Below are 25,233 nucleotides of genomic sequence, written 5' to 3' on the forward strand. Positions count from 1 at the left end.
CTCTCTGTGTGTTGCCTCACTTATAGACTAATGTCTCATTACATATTTAAAGGGATATTACATCTGATATACTCTTTAACATTAGCAAAACATGCATCGTTTCATTTCCCAGCACCTTAAATTTCTTCTTACTTACAGCTCTTACTGTCACAGGAACGACACAGCGGCACCGCACCATTTCCCATGATTCCTTGTTCCTGGCAAGCTGACTGTAGCTGTTGTGTCTTGGTGCCTTGCTTCAGTAGGATCATCAGTCACCAGGCTGACACCAGGCATCCCACTGAACCCGAAGAAAAACCAAAAAAATGCAAAAGAAAATTATACATTTTTGTACTGAACAACTTTGGAAAAAGTTAGAATTAAAGTGCAAACTCTGCCGTCATGGCACACCTTCCACCTTTAAAAACAACTGGGAAAAAGTTCCCTGATAAAGGAAAAATATCAAATATCAGCAAATCGTTTACCATCTGAATGCCATATAGAAATTTTTCATGGCAAATATTTGACATGTCCTACAGCAGAAAAGCACAGATGTGATCACTGACATCACAAATGGCTGCATCCCATTTAGTTCTTGCAGGTCCAGGGTTCAGGTATTGTCCATCATGTCTCACTGGCATGGATCATTGGTCAGGTTATTAGTTCCACCTGCACTTTTCCTGCCATGACAACCAGGATATATCATATATTCACATACTGCAAATACAAATACTTTAATTTTCCTACTTGTTTATCCCTTTTACATAACTTACTATCTGGGGCTTCCATCTCCCTGCTGCTCAGCACCCTTTCATACAGTAAAATGAGGCCTGTAATGGCAGTATGAGAACATTTAACCCCCATATATTATAATTCATTGTTAATTACATTGATCATTGTTAATTACATTGATGGTAATACACGAGAAGCATAAACTCGAGCTTTAAACAGGACAATGTACAACACGGTGCATGTTAGTCGCAAAATGTGTGACAACCTCTCAGTTAGCTGTCTAGCTTGTTTAGCTAACTAGCTTGTTAGCTCGCTAGCAGTCCGTAGCTTGAGTTAGCTTACTGACGGGCCGTTAAATCACGGCTATATTGATGTAGGACAGTCGTAGACGACGAAAACTGTCTTAAAAAGCATCCGTGAGAAACACAGACTGCTACCTACAGATGGCGGTACAGTTTAAACGACGTCTTAGCTACTTTGGTAATTACTTCCTCCGGTCAGAGGACACCAAAATGGCCGCCGCCATTTAGCTGTAACGTTTCTGTGTCAATGTTAACTCACAGCGCAGGTTTCCCACCCGAATGTTGTGATTAGCCGTCACATTGAACGAGTAAGAATCTGCACTGTTACCATATTTCGACGCCGACATGTTCCAAGTAATCGGCGGGAGGGCTGTGCAGGCGGCCCGGCTCCTCGCACCCAGGAGGGCCGTGCTCGTGGAGGCTGTCCGGGGCAGAAAGTCCCGCACCGACACGGTCGCCAAGTCCAAAGAGGGGCGAATCAAAGTGCCTCCTCGGGTCGACCCGGTGGAGATGGTCGTCCTCAAGGAGCGATACGAGGAGTACCGCCTGATCATGAGGGCGCTCCGGTACGTTCAGGTCCACAGTGTTTAAATGAGAGTATTTTAATCGGCAATCAATTGACAGGAAAATATCCAGTATGTTCTGCAAAAATACCAAGAATTCAATGGCTGTAGCTTTACTAATGCTGTTTTGTTTAAAATTCTTAAGATGATAACCAAATATCTACATTTTGGATTATTAATCTATCTAACCAAAACTATCACACTTTGAATATTTCAATTTGGGCTCTGGGAATTTGTGACGAACATTTTTCACTATTTCCTGACAGTTAAAAGACCAAACAAATAGCAAATGATTTAAAACATTGTTAGCAGATTAATAAAAATGGTAAAAAATTGAAGTAATCAAAAAATGAAATTCTAATATGACTTTTCTCTGATGCTGCTGATCATTACTTTAGATTACATGTATCTACAGGTGTCCAACTGACTGAAGTTAAACACCTGAAATGAGGAATTCGCCTGTTTTTTTCCTTTGTGTTTGCCAGCCTGGAGTTTAAGGAGGAGGTGCTTCGAAAGAAGTACGAGGAGGAGACGGGCTCCCTGGCAGAGGAGCGGGCGAGGCAGGAGGCGGAGGAGCACAGCGCCCTCATGGCCTGGAACAACCAGGAGAACCTCCGCTTGCTCAAACTCAGGTGAGACAAAGCTCAAAATGACCACACGAAGAATAAAAATACTTTGGATTTTGTCCTAAGCGGGATCGCTCACCTTCTCCTCCGTGTCTCTCAGGATCCAGAGGATCCAGAAGGAAAAGGAGGAGGCCGAGCACAAGCAGGTAGAAGCTGCCATTCAGCGTCAACAGAAGGAGGAGGAACTCCTCAAAGAGAAAGAGATGGAAATTCTGCAGCTGCAGGTGCGATTTCCTCAATCTTTGTTTATTCTCTTTGTTTTCTCCCTACAGACTGATATTTTTCTGCAACTCAAAGAAAAGGCATGAAGTAGCACCTTGCTTCTAATCCTAAACACTGATAATCCAAATTTAACCTCTGGCTTTCTTTGACTTTTACTCTTACAGGAGGATGCGAAGAACTTCATCACACTGGAGAACTTGGATGAACGTATAGAAGAAGCTCTGGACAATCCAAAGAATTACAACTTTGCCATCGACAAACAAGGGAGGGTTGTTAAACAGACAATGCTGCAGTGAAGCACCGGACTGAGCCTGACGCGTCCGTCGCAGACGATAAACAAACAGACGAACGCCACTCTGTCGTGGTCAGGACTGTGATCCGAGCTCAGTCTGCTTCACAAAACATGAACAGTGAAGAGCATTCAGTGTGAGACCCCTATCGCACCTGTCCAACTGACAATATGTGATTATCAGCAGATAACTACATCAGGAAAGTATGAGCTGGAGCTCAGAGTGAGGCCGTGTGTCTGTCTGTTTCTGGATATGTGACGGGCGCCGCCTTATTCTTCATGTTATTCCCTCCTCTTCATCGTCACTGTCTTCTCATGTATGTCAAGTAAATATGTGTTTATTGGAGCTTCTACTGAATCAGCTTTTTAATTGATGTAACGTTAAAGTGATTATAAAAACATCCTGGTGGATGAGCTTCAGGACGCGGTGATGACATCCGACACGTGTTTTTAAACATTTAACATGAAGTAGAAACGTGTCAGACAACACACAGATTCTGTCTTGAGTAAAGTTGCCCTACTGTTCGAGGAGAAGTGGGAAATTTCCTCTGGCACCCTGAACGCACCGCGTTCACAGTGTGTCAGCTGGTTTGTGGGAGTTTGTAGTCAGATTATTTCCTGTTAATCTTGAGTTTAGTTTTCCTGATATTTTTTGAAACTTTTTATACAATTCTTTATTATGTTTTTGATTTTTAACCATCACACACACTTGATAGGATTCTTTTTTGGACAGATTTTCTTGTTTGGCCGTTGTTCTCTTAGCGCTTTGGTGGTTTTAACTGGCTGTTTAGCAGAGAGTTTAACTCTTAAATAATATTCTAAACTTTAAACATCACAATTTCATTAGTTTTCTTCACAGAAATGAGACAACACTCTGAGACACGGGCCGGCTGCATAGTTTTAAAAACACTTTTCTCACTTGCCTTAATATCATCAAAGGCACGCAACCCCCTGTGAAGTGTTGGTGACCCCTAGTGGGGGTCTGGACCATGAGGATGGGAACCAGTGGCTTTGGAAACAACAATGGGATAGAAGTGGAGACTTTAAATAGACACATATACATTTCTGTCTCATGAGAGGAGTCTTCACATCCTTTGTTCCTGCACTTGATGCCGCCGCCCTGCAGGAGGCGCCGTGTGCAGCTCTGCTCACTGTCGGCATTTACTGACAAACAGGACTTAAAGCGGCTCATGTTTGACAACGTGCAGCTGAACCAGTGTAATCCTCTTCCGTCAGGCCGGGCGTGCAGGTTGACAGTATGATGATGATGATGATGATGATGATCAGAGGTGAGGAAGTCAGGCAGCGGCATTAGTGTGAACTGGGACTTAAATGTTTACCTCCACAGTGTTTGTGTCACATCAACAAACATCACACAAACACTGAGTTGATCATCATTGATGCACCTCAGTAATCCTCCCTTTAAAGCTAATTTCAAATCCTTCATCTGTGTCTCCTCAAAAACATTATTTGTTTAAGTTGAAGGTTTGGAGAGGAGCGTTTGTGTTGGACAAAACGAGACGTGAAGACGTCATCTTGTCCTAAACCTGCTCATTGTACAGTTAAAGCACGAGGATTATGTTCTAAAAGCTAATGAGGAATTACATGTGGTTTTGTTGTGGAAGTCTTATAGAATAATGGCGTGTTATTTCTGCTGTGTCAGCATTCAATCTGACAGGGTGTGGCTTGAGCTGTAATGCAGCGCGCATGGTTAATGCGATTGGTAACTGAGGTTAATGGGATTGTTCAACCGTGGCAGCAAAGGCTGAGATCAGAGGTAACAGATTAGCAGCTGTTCTCACAACCGTCAGCGCATCTGATCTGTAAAGATCAGAGGCCTCGTGATTCGTTTATAGCCCTGAATCGCTGTGTTTCTGAAACAGAGGTGAAGGAATTCACTCAGTCTGCAACTTCATCTCTTACAGTTCCAGCTCTTATTTAAACCAGGCCTCTTTTTACAGCTTCAGATGAACCAGGATCCTCTTCCAAACAGCACAGTAATCACAGTCTGAGTGTTGTGATTCCTCATGACTGCGTCTGCGAAGCGAAGACAGGCTGTGATGAAGGTCAGCGCTGGACGTGCATGAGACGAGGACAAATGACATCTAGGGTTACGCAGACTGTTATCATGGCGAGATTAAAGGAAAGCGGGAAAACATTTCTGTAACCCCACATTACATACATTCTTCAGACTTTCCTTTAATCTTGCGTTCTTGTTGTGAAGCTCTGGATGATTTCAGAGGACAGAAAACGAGGCGCGGTTCGAACAGCATGCATGAAGGTCGAGAATCTCGGACGTTCAAGGACGTGGCTTCAAACAAAATCACTTCTGCTGAAAGAAGTCTCTGGGATGCAGCACAGTTATTATTCCTCTCCTTTTTATTCGGTGCAGCGGGTGTGATTACATCAGCATACATACAGCTATTCTTCAGGTAATTGTAGTTTTTTGTCTTTGCCCAGTAACACCTATGCTCTGACTCTAAATGACTATCATTAATACATACAGACTAAAGCTAAAGGTGCTTCGAACTGGCTCCAAAGCCCTTCAAACGTACAAAAATGCTAATGAACAAGTGTTGTTCTTGAGCACCTTGATATCAGCAATAAATACATTCACAAAATACTGTAACCGTGGAGGCAGGCGAAGCAAAACCAGTTCAGATGGTGGAAAAGTGAACAGGGGTTGAGGTGGAAACCTTTTCCTGTGAGCAGCATGTTCATTATCAGAGCCAATGATCCTCTGATGCACCCGCAGGCCCGTCTGGTCTGTCCATAATACCCAGTATGAAGCTGCACTCAGACCAGTGAGAGCTGCACAGAGCTGCATTTGCTCCCGTCTATAGTTGATGCTAACAGCTCAGGTAGTTGTGAACCAGCCTGCTCCAAGTACAAACGCTGGCTATAAAAAAACACCTCAGAACATTCAACAGAAGGCTGTACATGTGTCACACAGACGGCACGACCGACTTTATAAAATCCTATTTCGTGATAAAAAATATAGCATTAGCTCACATTAGACTGAGAAAAGAAACTCCAGAGAGAAAACACTTGAATATTCAAGTATAATAACTCAGACATACAACATATTTACCGGAGCGAACATTCTTCCGGCTTCTTCCACGACTCCGTTATCTGAGATACGTTGGGGAATCCACTGAAAACTACAGGTTTGTGTGTGTTTTTACTCATTAAACCTGCAGTCTGGCTCTCATGTTGCTGTTAAAATGACTGCTGATTAGGAGACCTGGTTATTCAGCTGTCCGGGGTATTTCTCAAACCTCCTCTCTGCCTCCTCGCTGAACGCATCACCTGCAGGGATTAAAAGAAACAGCGAATGAAGCAGAGACGTTTTAGAAGACGCCGCATTAACATCCACATCTGTGTGTTTTTTACTTCTTACCGACGTGACAGTTGTGCAGCCAGATTCGATGTCCGTCATACTTGCAGTTGCATTTCATGGCGTTGTTGGTGAAGTCGCTCTCGGGCACCTCGTGATTTGGATTGATCACAACCTGCAGATGAACGTTTGTGACGATGCATCCAGATAATCCAGATTAAGAATAAGGAGGAGAATCATCTCAACCCATAGACACTTCATTTATCAGAAACACTATGAATCAGTGAATTTGGAGATACGTGCTTTTCACTGGACAGGATTTGCTCTGTGTTCGACACAGTCACACACGCTCACCTGAAAAATGTAGTTTCCAGGTTTGACGTCGGTGATGTCGATCCACTGGCAGTCGATGTCGTGGCGGTATAAATCCCAGCAGCCCACAGTGATGCCCTGATCGCCAAAGTTGGCGCACTCGTACCGCTTGGAAACACCTGAGCGGCAGAAAGATTTGGTGATGTTCAGCGGAGAAATGTAACGAAGTACATTTAATACATGAGGTGGAACAACTTCATGATGTGTAACTTTGACTTTTCCATGTTTTAAGATGTACTAGTGAATCCACCTGTCGCTCTGCTTCAGGACTCGATGCCTCATTTCTGTCTCCACACAAATGAAAAGACGGTGGTTTGACTCTGAAGCGTCACACTCACCCTCTTGACAATCCGTGTCCTCCAGACAGAAACTGGCTTTGTGTCCCTCTGCCACTTTGGTGCCGTTGGCGTTCAGCAGATCGTAGTGGGTGAAAATATCCATGCTGTGGTAGTGGCTGCATGAACACAAGGTTTTACTGTCACATCACTGTAAACTTCATTCCTTTGAGTTTTTTAACCTCTTCCTGTCAGATTTGCCTGCTTGTACTCCTGATCTGTTACCCCTGCTTACTGAGAATTAGATCACTCCATCATTAAAACTCCAGTCTGCTGTCAGTAGGCTCAAACAGCTCATCTAAACAGTGACAACGTTACCCGTGACAGGCGTGCCAGACCCACGAGTGCCGCCCAGCCTTTGGCTTGAAGTCGGCCCGACCGATGTTGTGGATCTGGGAGGAGAAGCGGAGCAGGCGTCGGTGTCCGTAGGGCCAGTTGGCCTTGGCCGCGGATTTGGACAGGCAGTCCTCCTCGGCGGCGCAGTACAGCATGTGCAGGGGGCGGTCCTCGATGTAAACCGTCTGCTGGACCAGCGGGGCGTTCAGGATGAGGTCAGAGGCCGCTGGGCACAGGGGCAGGAGCAGGATTAGGCTCGAGTTATGTTCCTTATTATCAATCAAAATCAGAGAAATCTGTTTTTGTGGAACTGCAACATGAGCAACAAGGCCTCATACAGCACAGATGATCTCAAAGCTGCTAAACAATTCGGATCACACTGGACGGGAAAATGACCAGGGAAATGAATCAGGGCCACTGTGCTACATCACAGAAATTCTCATTGAGCTTTGAGCACTTAAATATATGCTGGGTTTATTCTTTTCTGTTGTCTTTCTGTGATTGTACGTTTTCTTTAGGCTCTTGAGGTTTGTTCAAACGTTTCCATTGTTTCTGCTGTGGTCGCTCACTTTCAGAACAGATGACTCCCGCTGCAAACTTCGCTGCAGACTTCTGGCAGCTGATGGTTTTGTGATGCTGGCACTGACTCAGAGACATCTCATTCCCCGTGCACTTCACACCGCTCATCGCCATCTCCGTCACGTTGCTGCTGTCCCAGTACCAGGTTTCCTTAGATTCGGGGCGAAGATGACGGCAAACGGACAAACGTGCAAACAAAAACAAAGAAAGTGCATCGATCAGGAAATGATGTGCAGAGTTCAGGGGGATGTTGCTGTGCTGAAAAACAGATGTCCATGACTCATTATTGGCTGCTTACTGAGGACACAGAGTAATGCTGAGTTTACGATCGCTGCACGACAATAACTTTGTGCAGATTCAACAATCATATTACTTAGTGGACGGCTTCTCATTTCCACACCACTAGAAAAGTAACTGTAGGCTGAATATGAATACTCCAGTTACCTACTTTGCGTTTGCAAAGGCTTTAAAAAAAAACAGCTATTTTTAATCTAAATTCAAAGCTCAAACTTCTCCTCTAAGGAAAAATCCATCAATGCATTCTTTACATTAGTTCATGTGATACGTACATGAAGCTCCTTCCTTGTCTTTAAGTCTCTAAATCAGTTTCAGTAGTTCGTGTATTAACAGCAGACACTCTGTGTACGTTTTCTTCATGATGTAAACGTTTTGTTCAATGTCTCACTGTGGAACACATCTCTTCATTTAAGCCTACTTACATTGATGGCATGCATGGCGTAGCCGAGCCCTAGCTGCCTGCAAACCACCATGGCTTCCTTTGTGGTCCAGCCTGTGCTGCACACTGTGCCCCACTTGGACCCAACCTGAACCTCCACCCGGCCCTCATAAGTGCTCCGGCCGCCCACTATCCGGATCTGCAGAAATACCCTGCTGGGAGTCAGTGAAGGGACACGCTTCCTGTGCTGTCTCTGGGCTGAAACTAGCGCTGTTCGTGTACAGTCCTCAGTGGACAACGTGTTGTTAAAGCAGCAGTTTGGTTAGACTTTTCTAGGCGTAGAGAGCATTAACATGGTTTCCAGATGAGGTCACCGCTTGGCTTTAGTGGTGAGTGGATTTGGAGTTTGATTAGAAACTTCATGTGTGTCTGTTTTGTCTGAAAAGACCAAAACAGTGTTCTGTTCTTCCATAGAAGAAAAGAAATGTCTACTCCATATGGACCTTATAATATACTGTCATTAATACATGCATGCATGTTCAAGTACATTCAGGTATACATGTGAATGTGTTTCCAGTTCTGATAACCAGTATCAGTGTGCTGTACATATTTAGTAATACTGAATATATTTGAACATATATGCATAGAACCAAATGTAGTTACTACAATGAAATGACAGGAATGAGACTTTTTTCCGTATAGAGAAAAAAAATGGGTGTTCATGACAGTATATTATATTTGCATATGTCAAAAATACTACAAGGCAACAGGTCAAAGCAGCTCCTCTCTGCTGCAGAAACGTGGCCTCAGGGGTGTTAATAACCTACTTGCAGGCCCTGGTTAGCGTAGCCCAGGCCCAGCTGCCTGCAGGCCACCGTGGCCTCCCTGGTGCTCCAGGTCTCTCCACAGATCAGACCCCAGCTCTGCGTCCCGTTAGAGTCTGAGCTCAGCACCTCCACACGGCCCTCGTAACGGGTCCGTCCTCCTGTGAGCCGGATCTGTGCGGGGCCGAAGGGTTAGAGACCAGAAAGCAGAGCGTAGATACACAAGAGCTGGGCGGGTAAAAACTCCATTTTTATCTGTCAGATGGTCTGAAATCTTGAAGGTTAACATTTAAGATTTACTTTACTGGTTTTTATCCCACTCAGTCCAGCCGGTGTGTATCTACTGGAAACATGGAGGAGTATGATCTGGTGACACAAACTGCACAACCAGAAATACTCTGTGTTAAAAGGAAATCACTGTTGTCCCAAAAAAGTATCAGCAAAACTAAGATAAAGACGTAACAATTAATGATGATACTGTTTTTGTGACAGCAGTGAAAAAGAGAGATTTCTGTGAGTATCAGCTCTAAATCTCACATGTTAGGGAAAACCAAAAGATTCCAGAGCAGCAAAGAACTAAGTGATTGGATGATACAATAAAAACAATATAAAAGGAGCCAGTTTTCAAGTCCTCTCCTACGCTACATTAGTCAAAGCAGAAGAAACCAAAAAGAAATTTGATGCAACTCATTCTAATCTACATAATTTCCTGTGCTGGCTGATGCAATAAATAGTTTAATAATAGCATAAATAACTTATTCTAACAGCACAATTTCAAGATGAAACATTTTAGTGAGGAGGTTCAGCTCTGACCGAGTTCTCGAAGCCCATGTAGGGCACGTTGCAGCGGACAGCGGCGTCCTCCATGTGCTGACAGTCCTCTGATGTGATGTTTTTAAAGGGGCAGTTCCAGATGGACTTCTCCTGGCCGAGGCACCTCACCTCGTTCATGTAGATCGGACCCAATCCTGCACGGACAGACAGCAGCTTAAAGCTTTCAATAAAACAAAACTGCTCGCTAACGGTACGAATGCAAACAAGCTGGCAGTGTTTCCTTCTCTTTTGCATATTTAGGTATTTTAATGGCAGAGGTCCTGTGCAAAAAGAGCAAAACAGACAGTGATTGACATGAAAATGTCACAGGTGATTTTCATCATATCAACAGACAGAACTATCTGAAGACGCATGTTGATGCATCTGCAGCTCACATTTTGACCTGAGGCATGTTTGCTGAGCGTGCATGTTGTCTGTCAGCGACACTCTGCTTTACATTCACCCTCTAAACTCTCGCTCCATCACCTCGAGTCACAGCACCATGAGGTGATTGTGTTACGAAATTTCTGTGAAAGGAATTCCTTCAGCGGCGCTCGTTTCCGACTTCAGTGACGTTGAGGAATGTTTCTTGGCCTGATTCAGCCCAGCGGTGGTCTGACATCCATCTGAGCACAGAGCAGGTATGCTGCTGCTGCCTCAAAGACATTTTGTGATGAAGCTCCTCCGCCGACTTCCTCTGTGGTGGAAATCATAATGTGCACACACGAGAGCAGACGTCCCCGCCCGGCGCCCTTCAAAGGGCTGCTTGTTTGGTCTTCAGTGGAATCTCAGGGTAGTTTACCCAAAAACTACACACATGTTCTTGAGGAGAATCACTAATGAGGAACACACACTGAGAGAAATACTGTAATACTGAGCTGGCACTTATGGCAGCGCTGGCTCAATGCTTTCACATACTGTCATTATTTACAGCAGTCTCTCACTTCCTGTGACCTTCCTCATGCTGTCATACTCTTCACTAACGCTGCTTTCACTCATATGAGACGGACGGTAGAGACAGGAAAATCTCACGTTTATGATTGCAGAGTTGCATGATCATTTTTATTGGTAAGCGCAGAGTTATCACACATTCTGGGGAAAAAGTCAAACTTTATTTATTTTATGTGGTCTAGGTATTAAATTTTAATGCGATTGTTATTGTATTTCTGTTAGTTAAGACTGATATTTTCACTTGTTGGGGTTTTCATTGCTTTATATGTACAAATTTTGATACCTTCCACAGCCAGACTAATTGTTCCACCCGTTTCCAGTCTGCAAGCTAAGCTAAGCTAAGCTAAGCTAAGCTAAGCTAAGCTAAGCTAACTGGCTGTAGCTTCATATTTAGCATACAGACATGAGAGTGGTATCAAGATAATTATTTAACTTAAGGCAAGAAAATGAATAAGCTGATCTCTCTTTAAGATTTACTGTTACTTAAGTGGAGGCCATGTGACTCAAACACAAGCTGGACTTCTAAGTGCCTAATTTTCACATGAAAGGGGGGTTAACACACATGGTTTTCATTTGTAAAAAATGCCTGACATATGCTGGGGCAGGGTGTTATCTTGTATTTGTGAAAAAGGATAGATGGAAGTGATGCGCTGAGGTTTGTCTATTATTGTAATACCTTGGTCAGAAATGAACAGCATATTTGTCTGTGTTTCTTCTGTTTCTTCACACACAACATTCCATTACTTATCAAAATCATCTCCAAATGAGGAATCCATGTCGGAATGTGGACTTTGGGGTGAAGAGATGACCTGACAGATAAGCTGCAGACAGACAGCTGAAGTCCAGTCTGAAGACAGCTTGAGGGATTTGATGCACAGCACGTAATCGACTGAGGGATCAACATTATTGTCACGCGAGACATTATTTATATTAACGCTACATCTCTAAGGCTGTTCTGTCTGATTCTTTACTTCCAATCAAAATGCACTACATGAACATTTTGATTAACAAGCCAGCGGACAAATGAGGCACACTGGATCAACGTCAACCTTAAACCATGAAAATGAAAAACCTTGTCAGAGACTTCTTAGACGAGAACTGTTGTTAATTTATCATCGTAATTACCAAACCTTTCAACCTCTCTTTGTGTTGGCACAAGCCTTTGTTTCCTGACCTTGTCCCATGCGGGCTCCGGTGAGAGCCTCCTTGGCGCTGCCGAAGCCGAGCTCCCTGCAGACCACGCTGGCTGACTGAAGGGTCCAGCGATCGTCACACACCGTTCCCCACTCGTTGTTCTTAAGCACCTCCACGCGACCCTCGCCCACCCTGGCACCTCCCTTCAGCCTCACGTTGGTCTAGACAGCAAGCAGACAAATAAAATTATGAGTCTTTTGAGCAGCCTGGCAGGCGTCAATGGTAATCTGACCAGGAAATGGTCTACTGTTGGCTAATTATACAATATACTTTATTGTCCCACTTGGGGAAATTTGTCTTGGACTCAGCAACTGTGCCATAAATGCCTTGACAGCCACAATGACAACAACAGACAGACACAATACATCACCAGGCATACAACAACAACAATTACACAACAGTATTGCACATATCCCATAACATCACACACAACACATACATACACCAATATATAAAACATATGCTAAAAGATCACCATAATAAAAGCACTGTAAAAGTTATTGCACGATCATCAGCCTCAAGCAGCATTGTTCAGGAATTTGATGGAGGTTGGAACAAATGAATTCTTAAAGTGGTTGAGTTTGCAGTTGGTATTTGGTTGCTAATTAGTTGTACTAACTGTGTAATGAGATAAGTTTACAAAATGTAAAATCCTTCATTTAGACTGTATCCATTCCAAAAAAATACAAACATTTCAAGTATTTGTCATGTTGGAAAACAGAAATGTGAACGTTACAGGACTGAGCTTTATCTGGAGGGTTCAAACACGTTTCACAACGTAATCATGTGACCAAAGATCCAAACTGTGCTCAGATCTCGTACTAAATCTCTTTTCACAGAGGACATTTTGACACTTCACAGCAGAAAAAGCACAGGTCAAAATAATAAAATTAAAGATGGCTGAATGCCATTTAGCTGCTTGAGTTCGTGCTGGCTCACTGTCACACCGTCATGGCACTCTTGACTAGAACAGAGCCACTGTTATGGTTATTAGTAACACATGTGAAGTCAAAATGTCGGCTGTGGAAAAAGACCATTTGAGCCCTTAAGATAAAAACTACTTTACCGAAATCTTAAGTTTCTTTTTCAAGCCGCTGTTCTGCATGAAGAGCGGCCCCGGCATGCAGCTGACCACAGCCGCCATGCCGCCGGCGCAGGTGGAGGTCGCGTTTGGCTTGTTGAACTCCAGGGGGCAGGCTGCCAGGTGGACCTCTGTGCCCGTGCACGCCACAGAGTGAACGAGGAAGTAGTTCTTCTGACGCTCCAAATACAACCTGAGGGGAGCAGAGACAGGCCAAGGACTGTAATGACAGAAACATTAGAAACACCCACAATGCTAGTGTTTTTCCAGCTGTGAGCATTGTGTGGGAACAGTGTCCATCAACTGCGTAGCATCAAATAGCACAAAGTGTGGATACAGGGAGAAACAGCTAGTCTAGCTGTGTCCAATATGTCATGAAATCTGCCTCTAAAACTCAATAATTAACACTAATTAACGTTACATCGCATTAACTTCGTGCATATTTGTTTTAAACCAATCTTAGTATCAAACTACTGGTAGGCCAATCTTGATGCCTTACAGACTCAGGCTAATTGTTCCACCCGTTTCCAGTCTGTATGCTAAGCTAAGCTAACTGGCTACTGGCTGTAGCATCATATTTAGCGTACAGACATGAGAGTGGTATCAATCTCATTTTTTAACTTAAGGCAAAAAAATGAACATTTACCAAACTTTGTCAGTATTCCTTTAACTTTCTACAGTGGGCTCTTTGTAAAGAAAAACAGAATAATTTTCATAGTACAAGCACAAGCACATACGGTGCTAGACTATTCAGCACATCCATTACATTAGTACTTTGTCTTTTGTTGGATGCAGCTCAGCTTTTTTTCTGAAAGGCATGGATGTTCCTTCTAACTGGCCACATGTGGACAGCAGGTGCTTACACTGGAGGGATGGATGTGGCTCAGAGAAACACTTTTTTCCACTCTTGGGAACATCCAACATTTTTTGGCCAATCTGCCTGATGTTCTTATCAGTTCATGTGGCACTTGTCTGTGGAAGCAGCATGTGTGTGGGTCTTTTCAGACAGCTTGAATTTACCCTCTGAACTGTTTATCCTCAGATTACCTTTTGCCAGGGCTGCTCTGTTTAGACTTAGAGTTAGCTTTAGCTTTGGATGTCGGCCTGCAAGGTAAACATGGGTTAGACTGCGCAGTTAGGAGAAGAAAATGAGGTGACAAAGTGAAATATTCTAATAACAAAGGCTACATGATGGACAATTCTGTTAAACACTGCTGTTAATCACATCAAAAGGATGCGCCTCCTTCAACACGGCTGTTCAGTTCAGTTGTCAGCACTTAATATATATTTCCCAGTGTGCTTGTTGTACTCAAAAGTCCCAAATTCGTTGAAAGTGACACATCCTTTTTAAATGCATGTAAATGACAACAAACACAAATGTGACAAAGACTTAAATCACTTAACATTTAGACATTCATTAGTTATTTCATCACGTTTCATCAGGCTCATATACACTGCATGACCAAAAGTGTGTGGACGCACATTTTCTTACATCACCTGAACTCAACCCCACCCGACACCTTAAGGATGAACTGGAACTAGAGCTAACAGGTGTAGTGTTTGGGTGTCCACATACTTTTGGCCACATAGTGTATGACATGTAAAGCATGATCATTAACATGTTGTTAGTACACACACTCCTACTGTGGTCGTGGCCAATGTGAACCTCTTGTTTCCACATTGATTTTGTTTGATGTCGGGCATTGCTTTTAAGTTAGAGGTCAAAGCACGACGATACATGGTTCGAATCACATACGGTCTATGTTAGTGGGTTCTTCAGCTTTTTAGTGCAGGTTTTAGAATAAATGTGCAGTTTCACTGTAAAAAAACAGCCTCACACATTGTGTTATTCTGGTCCAGACCTGAGTCATCTCCAATCTGCAAATGATTATTATATTGTTTTAACAAATCTGGAGTGTCAGTGTGGCTCCTCTGACACTCTGAGCAAGCTAAAACAATCACTGTGAATCACTTGCAGATTCCACCAGACACAGATCACTTCTTGTCATGTGGATTCAGGAGACTCAGGCCTGCGACTTCTTAGCTGAAGAACCCGGAGTGAAAAGTTACCGACCTCCTCTGAAAAGCATGCCACTGTGGGAAATGGGATTTCCAGCTGTTGAATTAGACTAAAAAGGACTGAAGGACCAGTTTTCTGTGGAGAGCTTAAGGCCCAGTCACTGACACAGCACAGACTGATGAAGGGCCTCAGAAGGTCACAATCCCCAATTAACTTTATGTGTACATTTACTCTACCTATTAACCATTCTAACTAGACATGATTTGTGCGATAGATATTGAATTTCTTTTGTTGAGGTCAGTGTTTTAAAATCTGTGCCGTGTCAGTTAAAAAGAGAAAGACGAAACTGGAGAAATGAGAAGAAAAAACTAAACCTCAACACAAGGCAACCGTGAGTTTCACCAGGATGAAATAAAAATACTCAACCCATTCACACACTGCACATCATAATAATATGATATTACAGAGAGGGGAAGTGGTTGAACAGCTAGAAACAGGAGCTAAATGGTTATGGTCTACTCCAACAGGAAACCCACTGTCAGGACTACAGTAAACAGTGCAGACGGAGGTGGACGGTGGGTTTTCCCAGTGTACCTTCCACCGGCTGAAACATTAACCTTTGGCCTGGAGACCCTCTCAGCCGCTCGCTTTTTCAGACGTCTGCAACAGTGAGACAGCCAAATTCCATCACATACAGGAGAGAGACTGCATGCAAACACACACACAAACACACACACTCTGTATGTGGGCTGCACACTTATATGAGTGTCTTTAAGGAAAAATCCTGGAGGGTCAGCGGTGAATAACATTTTGGACATTCCACAAGTCTCCTGTATATTATGTTACAGACTTCAGAACACCAACACACCATCACCATTACAGAGCTATTCCAACTATTCAGGATTCAGCAGGACAGCGGCCATCTGAGTCTCATTCAGCAGCTACAGCAGCCCAGTGTCTACCTGTTTGTGGCTGGTGCTGCTCCAGTGGGTATTTTTGATTTCTGCTACTGGTGCCAGTCTAGGTTTAATATAAACTGATAACAATAACAAAATTAATGTGCAATCAGTAAATAGTCTGTTGTAGTATACGGCTGTTTGTATGTATCTGCCTTCAAAACACCTTTATGACCAAGCTCCATGATTGTCCATCTTCAGTCCTCCTGCCTCACAGAAGGGGACGGAGGACCTGACGACAGAACAGTTTGACTGTGCGCAGGCTGGCTTCACTCCAGTCATTGTTGTCTGTGCATTATGAGACCAACCAACGTCCCGTGCCCATCCCCCCACCCCAAACCCTGGACCGTTCCCCTGAGTCTCAGCCTTCACACACATTTGAGAGAAAACACACATTTCCCGTCATACGACTGTGAACCGCCTGCAGGGGATGAATGAAACGGCTTCAGCTGGAGCGCAGCCAGGAATGTGTGCAGTCATACTGGAAGGACAAACTGGGAGGAGACAGTGGAGGTCGGAGAGTCCAAGAGTCCAATGTCCAACTATCCAGTACTGCTTATTATTTCTACCCCACGATAATTCATGCCCACGTTGAATGAATTTAATGTGTATTAAGATTTTCATCTTCATTGTAATCATTGTAATCTACTGCTTCATAATTTAACACTACAACTATTTTTATTCAGCGCTGAAACAATTAGATGATTAATTGACAAAAAGCGGCTTCTAAACTGGAAGGATTTGCTGTTTTTCCTCTTTTTCATATCACGTTATAGATCAAATGATTAACTTGAAAATAATTGGCAAATTAAAAATGTCAAAAATGCCAATCACAAGAACTGAAAACCCAAGGTAATGTCTTTAAACGTCTTATATTTTCTGACCAACAGACCAAAACTCAAAAATACTCCATTTAAAATTAAATTAAACAAGCATCAAATCCTCACAGCTTGACATTTTTGCCTGATTAAACATACTTAAGATAAATCGGTAATCAAATCTGTCGTTGATAATTGCTTCAGCTGGTTTTTTTTCACACTTTGGATGCAGATTTCTTTGATTTTCACACTGAGCCAATCAAAGCCCTGCAGATGTGGAGACACATGGGACAAATCACAGACTGCTTCATACTTTTCCATCTCTGCAGGAAGTCATAATAATCGCTCTTCAGCTTCCTCTGCAAAGTAATGAACACAGACCGAGAACATGAAATATGTGACCCGACCAGGACACACACACACACACACACACACACACACACACACACACACACACACACACACACAAAAGGGCTCTTCTGTTTATCCACAGAAAACAAACAACAAAAACATCCTCTGAAGGAAGAAATGAGAAGCAGAGCAGTCAGAGGCTCACTGTGCTTCGTCGTCGAGCTGCAGTTCTGGCAGACAGACAGAGAAAGTCTGCAGTAAACAGCTGTTCCTATAATGTCCACTCTTTACCGAACAAAGACTAAGATCCTGCCTGTGGTTTGGTCAAAGTGCTGCCACTTCGCTTTACAGACTGAAACCACGGGAATGTCAAACAGGCTGCGACAAACATCCCATCCTGAGCGAATGAGAAAGCTGCAGCCACGAAGCTAAGTGGCCTAATTCCCACTGCTGATGCTGGGAAACAAAGCCGAAAAATGAAAGTCTGCCCGTTGGAGTAATGGTGTAAGGACAGCTGAGACTGCCTCTCTTGTCCTTTGCTTTCCTGTGTCATAAACGCTCACAGTCTGGTTTGATAAACATGAACCCTGAAGTCCAAACCTTTCTGTGCTGCTTGACGCCGAGCGTTTCACTTACTTGTAGAAGTTCTTGTTGACTTTCTTCTCATGTGGGAATCCCAGCATGCCGCAGACCACACGCGTGTTTTTAATCGTCCATCCCAGGTCGCAGATCTGCACCCAGCCGTCTCTGTGCTTCACCTCCACCACGCCTTCTGTGATGGGCTGCCTCTTCCTGGCCAAAGGGACCACCGGCCGGAGTCGCACCTCTTCTATCTTGTTCTCATCGACATGAGCCTGTTCGGAAAAAAGCATTTCTCAATTAAATTGAAATGGAATTTTAATTCCTGGTTTAAATTTGCTTCCAATTGTACAATCTGAATCTATTCATTTGTGGAGAATTAATTGACTATGAATGCAAAATGTGTCATCAGTGGGCTTCATTGATTGACTTCCCTTTCCTCTGTACTTAAATCATTATATAACTCTTAATATCCTACAAAGTAAGTCTTCTTTTACATTTCTTACTGTAGATTTCTTCAAAATCAAACACTGATATTTGAAGGCTTTAGCTGTCTGAAAATCATCATAGGTGTCGTTTTCTTTATAATAATCATACTAATGCATGCATGCACACAGACAATCTCACGTGTGCACGACTCTTGATTGAGGAGCAGACTAAACACTGAGTCACAGCTAAGACGCAGAGTAATTTAGGTCTAATCCTCTCACTAATGGCTCATTAGTGGTAAACGTGACTCTCTCTGATTGCCAGCTTTGCAATGATTCACTTCCACTGTGGTTTATTTGGAAAAAAAACTGCCTGTGGTCACAGACTGAAGTCTGGACGCTGCATCTGAATGAGCCTGACTCGCAGCAACAGGCAGAAATAGGGAGAGCAGTCATGCATCTGAAAGTCCGCCGACTTATTCTTCTGAAACTTCTTGTCATAAGATCCCTTTGTGTGACAGAGACACCTCATCCAATCATTCAAGCTGTTTCCGTTGATCCGCGGTCTAACCTTGTTCGCCTCGGACCAGCTGGTGACACAGATGGACATCAAAGAGGACAAATGGAAAATGACGACCAGCTGGAAACAGCTTCAATCTTTATTTTTCCAGGGAGAGTTTGCTGAGCGCACTTGGGCTTTTTTAGAAACACTCTGCTTCATTCACTCAGCCATTGTTCCCACCTGAGAGTACATGAAGTACAAACCAGTGGTTCTGCTGGAGGTGGTGGGAGTGAAGTGCCTCCTCACTAAAGGGCGCAAAGAACACGGCTTGACAAGTCAGTATCACTGACTGTCTTTCCACATATAATCATGAGATTAAATAGACTATTATTTACATTTAGGGCATTTATTAGGAGCTTATATATAGATCTACTTACTGTTCACTATTCATGATTAAGACAAAAGATGGAAACTGAGATGCATTACACTCTATATCTGTCTGGTTCGGACGGAAATTATCTGGCTGATATCAAGTACTGCGATCGGACCCCAGCACAGGTTTCATACTCCTCTGTTTACACTACAACATAATTCAGTATGAGTATGAGCTGAGGTTTGGAGCGTCATACAGACAGTCTGACTTCAACTGCTTTTAGCGCACAAACGCTGGGAAAATGGCATTGGGATTTTTCAACAGCAATGTTTACTAATCAAACACAGACTTACAGTATTTGACGAGTGAACTGAGCAGCGTTAAAAAACTGCACTTTCTAGTTTAATTGTTGTCTTTGGAAGAGTTAGTCCTTTAAGATTTACCCATATACTAAACCCTTAGCGTGAGCTGCTGCTGACAGCAGGATTTCACATCTGAACCGGCGACCCTGAGGTCGCGACCCTGCTCCTCTCCACAGCCCCACAAAAACAAAGGAGCTTGCAGCACTCAGTTCTGGAAGGTATGCCAGGTTTACTCAGAGAGCTTTCCACTCACTGCATCACCCCAGCACCAACAGACTCAGACACATGGCACTGAGCAGCAGAGCTAACCAGCACCATGTGTGTGGCAGCTACAGGTGGCGTCACACGGAGGCGTTGAATGTCTTCCATGTGGGTTAAATCATACAGTCTATAGGCTGTGGAGCAGCAGGGCGTGAATGCAAACATTTATGGTCTTTTACCAGCTTCTTAATGAATTCTGAAGAGAATTTTTACAGCCACAAAATTACAAAATCTCTTCAAATGCAGTTCAGCGACTTACGTCAATAACGTTTGAGTCCACAAATCCAGGAATCCTCTCGTCTTTGCACACAACTCCGGCATCCTCGTCATGAGTGCAGTCACTGTTGCCCCATCCGCGAGACCTGCAGAATTCAATGCTCTTCTCACCCCCGTTACACAGCACGTTGTCCAGCCAGATTTTCCCTGGACAGACAGCAGACTGTCAGTGTGGCTCCATCACACTCCCAGGCCTGCAGAAAGCAATCAGTGCAGGCCTGGAAGTGACACTTATTCCCTGTAACACTGGTGCTCTGGGAACGAATGGCAGCTCCACAGCTGCACTTATTCTAAACAAGAGGCTGAAGAAGATAAACCTAAAATACAGATGCAGTTCAATATGTTTAAAATCATTCCTAATAAATTTGAGAATTTCTGCTATTACAAAATGAAATAAATTTGATAATTTTTTGAGTTTTGAGGCAACTGGGGTGGCTTGGAAGCTGAATCAAATGGTCCGTTGTGAAACTATTTCATTAATATTTTTGTCAGCATGCTAACATGCTCACAGTTACAATGATATGTTGCAGGTATAATGTTTGCCATGCTCACCATCTTAGTTTAGCATGTTAGCATGCTAACATTTGCTAACTAGCACAAAAAAATACAACTGAGGCTGATGTGAAGGTTATTAGTTTTACAAATATTCTGTCATAACCCAAAATATTAGACAATTGAAATTCAGACCTGGTAGTAATCTCAATAATGATTTAGTTAGAGGGCAACATGAATGGACCAAATTTCGTGGAAATTCATGGCTAAGATATTTCACTCCAAAGCACAAATGTCAACCTGCTGGCAGTGCGAGAGGAAAGTCAGGGGATCACCAAAGTCATTAGGATTCAATGTCTGGGAACCAGGAGCGATCTACACAGCAGATGTTGAGATATCTGACAGACCAACACTGTCATCCTTAGAGGCACACTGCCAGCGTGGTTTTGAATGTGATTATAATAATCCACATTGTTCAAGTATTTGCTTTAACCTGGATTACAGCATAGGTGGAAATTACCACCTATAACTGTCAAAGTTTAGACTCCTTATTACTGACACAGAATTCTGTGAAGGCAACTTATGTCAGAACATTTTGAACACTAATGCCCATGTGCAGAACACACAGTGTTAAACCAGAGAGGTCACTCTTACAGTACCTTGGCCCTTGCCGTATTTAGCACTGTGGGTCCATCCTGTGGCTGAGACGAAGCCCAGCTGGCGACAGAGCACGTTGGCGTTGGCTATTGAGAAGTCGTCATCACAGATGGTTCCCCACTCTCCCTTGTAGAAAAGCTCTATCCGACCTTCGTTGTGTTTTCGTGGGAAACCGGTCAGTTTCACCTTTATCCGCTCGGTCTGGGGCTTGGGGGACAGGGATGGCGTGGGTGCCGGTGTGGCTGTGTTTGATGGTGTAGTCTGGGCCAAACAGCAAGTAAACCACAACGCAAACAGAAGGCTGAATGGTAACTGTTGCCTGCATCCTGACTTCTCCATGACGTCAGCTGCACGTGAAGAAAAAGAAAACAATGTCAAGATGAATCTGAGGGCGTGTGTTCAAATACAATGACTGGTGTGATTTCAAGGAAAAAATGGACTCAAAGACCTGTGACCCTGCATACAATGGTGGTGCCACATTTCCATTTTTGTCCCAGTGAGACTCTGTGCACACAACTGTTTATGTTTTATTACAAGTAAAGCACGACTGCACATTCTAATAATATTTATAATATTTTGTAAGAAGACACTTTCATTTTTTCTAACCAGAAAATGGATGGAAATGGATTCACAGCAGTGTTTTGAAGCACAATACATCTAATGTATTTCATAAATAGCTATTGGTTAAAAACCGTGAAGTGAAAATATGCCAGGATATGTTAGTAGGATTGATGTAAGAGTGTAGAGCTGCTCCAGCAGTTTGATTCAAACCATCTGGACACTGTTTGACAGGGGAAAGTATAACAGGGAAGGTTTGAGGAAGTGTCGGCCTCATTGACATAAATGTTTATATTTATGAAATTAACAGCTGCACTTTTACACTATGTTTATCCTTTTTATGGCCTTTCTCTCCACTTTCTTTCAATGTGCTATTGTTGTTTTTATTGAGAAGACATCAGTATTATTCACAACATTTTCCTCTGGGTTAATATTTATGCACATTTCTTGCTAAAATAAGCCGCCTCTTCCCTACAGAACGTTCACTCTGCTCCCTTAAACCTTTCCTGTACAGCTCTGGTAGGTACTGAATGTTAACATAGGCCTGCTATTGATAACTTGACGGCTACGCTCCGTCTTAGCTTTTAGCGAGTGGGGGGCTGTTCCTCCAGAGAGACAGATACAGTAGTGTGATGTGTTTGTACTGAAACCACAACCTGAACGTGGCCTTTCCAAAACATGTCTGAGAATGACTGCGTCGTCTGAGTCCGATTTCACAGTGTATGGAGGGACACACACGTTCATACTAAGCTCTAGTCAGCAGGGGATTTTAAAGGCACAGTTTACACACTGACTCCTTACTCCGGACCTCCTGTACTCGCCGTATCATTGCATATACACAGTTTTTCTGTACTATTAGGGATTTTTACCAATATTTCAGGTGCACTCGCTCTCAGTTGTACTGCTGTTCACATCTGTTCACCTGTGTGATCACCTGACCTCTCATGTGACTTCACTGCAGCAAACTCACCACGACTCCATCCATCAGCAATAACTTTTGTAAGTACATTAACATAACTCAAATTAAATTAGCTGGAATTGTCCTGTAAAGAAGACTGGCCCATTGACAACCACTGTGGACCACTGATTAAATAAACAAACTATATTATGCAGTCTATGAAAGATTATTTCATAATTTACATAAAAACTGATGATTTTGTGGCTTTGGTTATGAGGAAGCTCCATAACATCCCACAGCACAGCCTGGCAAATATCTGTTTTGAATGACAAGGCCAACAGTTATGAATCAACCCTAATTCAAGCCAAAAGTCTCTCTCTCACACACATTGAACTGTTTCTCTTCCTCTCTCGTCCCTCACTGAAGCAGGGACACTCCATACCAATGTGCTCATGGATCAGGTCTTGTGAAAGGCTCAAATCAACCAGGCAGCAGTTCTCTGGATCAGCACTTCGCTTCAACATACAGAACACTTTGGTCATCACAAAGTCTTGTCCTGAGACACAACATGCACACATTCCCACCAAAACACACACAATCACACATACAACTTTGAATATGTTTGCTAATCACTACCAGAGGTCTGCACCTTGTTGTGGTAGTCTGAAATAAACTGGAAATGAAAGTTCTTTGGGTAACAGAGAAGACTTTCCTCCCGTGCTGCAACACGTTGTTGACCTCAGAGGCACTATGTGAAACTTTAGACCTAAACCAGTCAACGTGAGCAAGAGCCACATCAAAGGCAGAGTACGACTGATGGACGAGGCTGCATTACAGATGATCAGTGAGGGATACGTCTCAGATGTAGACGGAAATATATAGAAGGAAAAAAGAAAACTACAGTTGCTCAAAATAGAAGCACATGGTGGTCAAACATTTCCTCGAAATTCTGAGGAAGTGCAATTAGGGTTTGTTGGCTTTCTCCACCAAACCGTTTTGTGAAAGGAGTCCAGTTGGAAACCATAACGCAGAGATGCAATCGTCTCCTGACTCAAGAGAGAAATTTAACAGCACCTCTTCCTGAGAAGAACAACTCTTGGGTTGCTCTTGGCTGCTGTTTATCAGTCTCTGCATGACACTTGCTCTGTCCATTTAGCTCTTTGCGAAATCAGAAAACTCCCACCAATGAACCCATTCACCACTTATCTTCTGGAAAACAGCTGCAGAGCATCCAGATCAAAACCCATATATGAACAATTTATACAGATTTTAAACTGCAGGGGTGACAGCTGATTCAAATGAATGTACGAAATCATTATATATGTTGATTACCATAGAAAACATCATCCAAAAACAACCCAAATGTTGTTCTATGGTGTCTAAATGAGCTATAAAGCATTAGTAAGATACAAAGTGCCATTAATAGCTATAGCTCCAACTTGTACGCCAGATATTTGGCAGCAGGGATTCTTGTGAATACACCTCAAACTATTTTTCCAAGTCAACATTTGGTTTTGGGGGTATTTTGCTGCTTCCTGATGCAGCATTCCTTTCTCATCTCCAGTATTCAGCATCCTAAAAGTGAAGTTTTACTTGAACAGATCTCATGAACAGACACACAGCTGCAGATGGCTTGAGTTTGCATGAAGCTACTTTACACGACAAAGCTGCCTCACAGGTATTAAAGCAGAACCGAGATACAGCAGACAGAGTTTTACATGTAGTTTGGTATTTTCTTCTCATAAATGAAGGAGTTTAACTGTTCAAGCACATCAAGATGCACGTTTTCAACCCTGTGTTTCTCCTTATCTGGGTCAGTAAAAACTGAAACTATTAACAAATCTGCCTTACCTTAAGTTTCTAGTATGAGGAGGTTATAACGGTTCCAGTGGAGGGGGGCAGCTGGGTCTTCACTTTTGGCGATCCAGAGGTGGATAAACTGTACCCCCCGAAGACAAAAGATAAATTAATATTCCACTACTTGTGCTAATTCATCTTCATCAAACACGGGTCCAATTTGCGGGGCAGTGGTCCACCCAGCAGCCAATTACTCCTTACGGCGTTACGGTCTGCAAATTGCCAGCTGTGCAGCCCTCACTGAGGCGGAGGAGGAGGAGGCTGCAAGGCTGAAGTGGGCTGGATTTATTCCCTGGAAAGACACTAACTCTTTCATGGATGGTTCTGTAACAGGCTGTCTTCGCTTGCATAACGCCAAAAAACGTGAATTTCATTTATTTCAGACGGGGGCTACGTGCCTGTCAAGGAACGACGTGTCCGCAGATTTACAGCCGGAAAAAAACAGCTGCAGATAAGCCTCTTGTAAAAATATCTTTACAGTAAAATCAATAAAACATGTTTACATTGACCCGCAGTTCAGTTAGACTGTCTAATAAGACACAATGGTGAGTTTACATTAAAAATGCATCTTCATGTCGTATTACATTAATATATACGGAAGTGTAACGGCTCAAAAAGAGCAGAAAAATCTTAG

The 25,233-nt window shown here is 43.1% G+C and overlaps 3 protein-coding genes across 5 annotated transcripts in view; 2 read left to right on the plus strand and 1 right to left on the minus strand.

The window, feature by feature from the left end:
* The window catches only part of dctn1b (dynactin 1b), a 186,280-nt gene that overhangs the window by 88,130 nt on the left and 72,917 nt on the right, over positions 1–25,233 (plus strand). The window lies entirely within an intron of this gene.
* On the plus strand, positions 1,198–3,205 carry mrps26 (mitochondrial ribosomal protein S26). Its single transcript, XM_070979514.1, has 4 exons — positions 1,198–1,579; positions 2,062–2,208; positions 2,303–2,426; positions 2,589–3,205. The coding sequence occupies exons 1-4, from the start codon at positions 1,359–1,361 to the stop codon at positions 2,718–2,720; spliced, it is 624 nt and encodes a 207-aa protein (XP_070835615.1). The 5' UTR covers positions 1,198–1,358; the 3' UTR covers positions 2,721–3,205.
* Positions 5,083–24,813, minus strand: loxl3b (lysyl oxidase-like 3b). Of its 3 annotated transcripts, XM_070979756.1 has the most exons (16): positions 24,594–24,653; positions 21,289–21,633; positions 20,121–20,284; positions 17,993–18,210; positions 15,826–15,891; positions 14,259–14,315; positions 13,197–13,404; positions 12,111–12,291; positions 9,986–10,140; positions 9,176–9,346; positions 7,663–7,822; positions 7,076–7,319; positions 6,761–6,876; positions 6,405–6,541; positions 6,114–6,225; positions 5,083–6,022 (listed from the first exon to the last, which is right to left on the minus strand). In XM_070979756.1, the coding sequence occupies exons 2-16, from the start codon at positions 21,623–21,625 to the stop codon at positions 5,949–5,951; spliced, it is 2,400 nt and encodes a 799-aa protein (XP_070835857.1). In that variant the 5' UTR covers positions 21,626–21,633; positions 24,594–24,653; the 3' UTR covers positions 5,083–5,948. The 3 variants fall into 3 exon arrangements, with proteins under 3 accessions (XP_070835857.1, XP_070835855.1, XP_070835856.1); XM_070979754.1 differs by lacking the exons at positions 14,259–14,315; positions 15,826–15,891 and having other exon boundaries at positions 24,594–24,813; XM_070979755.1 differs by lacking the exons at positions 9,176–9,346; positions 14,259–14,315; positions 15,826–15,891 and adding an exon at positions 8,392–8,547.

The sequence above is a fragment of the Chaetodon trifascialis genome, chromosome 14 (genome assembly GCF_039877785.1).
Source record: "Chaetodon trifascialis isolate fChaTrf1 chromosome 14, fChaTrf1.hap1, whole genome shotgun sequence".
Taxonomy (NCBI): Eukaryota; Metazoa; Chordata; class Actinopteri; order Chaetodontiformes; family Chaetodontidae; genus Chaetodon; species Chaetodon trifascialis.

What these genes read in the sequence shown, in the direction of transcription:
- loxl3b (XM_070979756.1), bottom strand. Translation starts at nt 21,625, where the DNA reads ATGGAGAAGTCAGGATGCAGGCAACAGTTACCATTCAGCCTTCTGTTT. An exon ending in TAAATACGGCAAGGGCCAAG is followed by an intron (nt 20,285 to 21,288) that starts GTACTGTAAGAG and finishes CTGTCTGTCCAG; the next exon opens with GGAAAATCTGGCTGGACAAC. An exon ending in CAGAGCAGCCCTGGCAAAAG is followed by an intron (nt 13,405 to 14,258) that starts GTAATCTGAGGA and finishes TGCTCCCCTCAG; the next exon opens with GTTGTATTTGGAGCGTCAGA.
- mrps26 (XM_070979514.1), top strand. Translation starts at nt 1,359, where the DNA reads ATGTTCCAAGTAATCGGCGGGAGGGCTGTGCAGGCGGCCCGGCTCCTC. An exon ending in CTGATCATGAGGGCGCTCCG is followed by an intron (nt 1,580 to 2,061) that starts GTACGTTCAGGT and finishes TGTGTTTGCCAG; the next exon opens with CCTGGAGTTTAAGGAGGAGG. An exon ending in TGGAAATTCTGCAGCTGCAG is followed by an intron (nt 2,427 to 2,588) that starts GTGCGATTTCCT and finishes TTACTCTTACAG; the next exon opens with GAGGATGCGAAGAACTTCAT.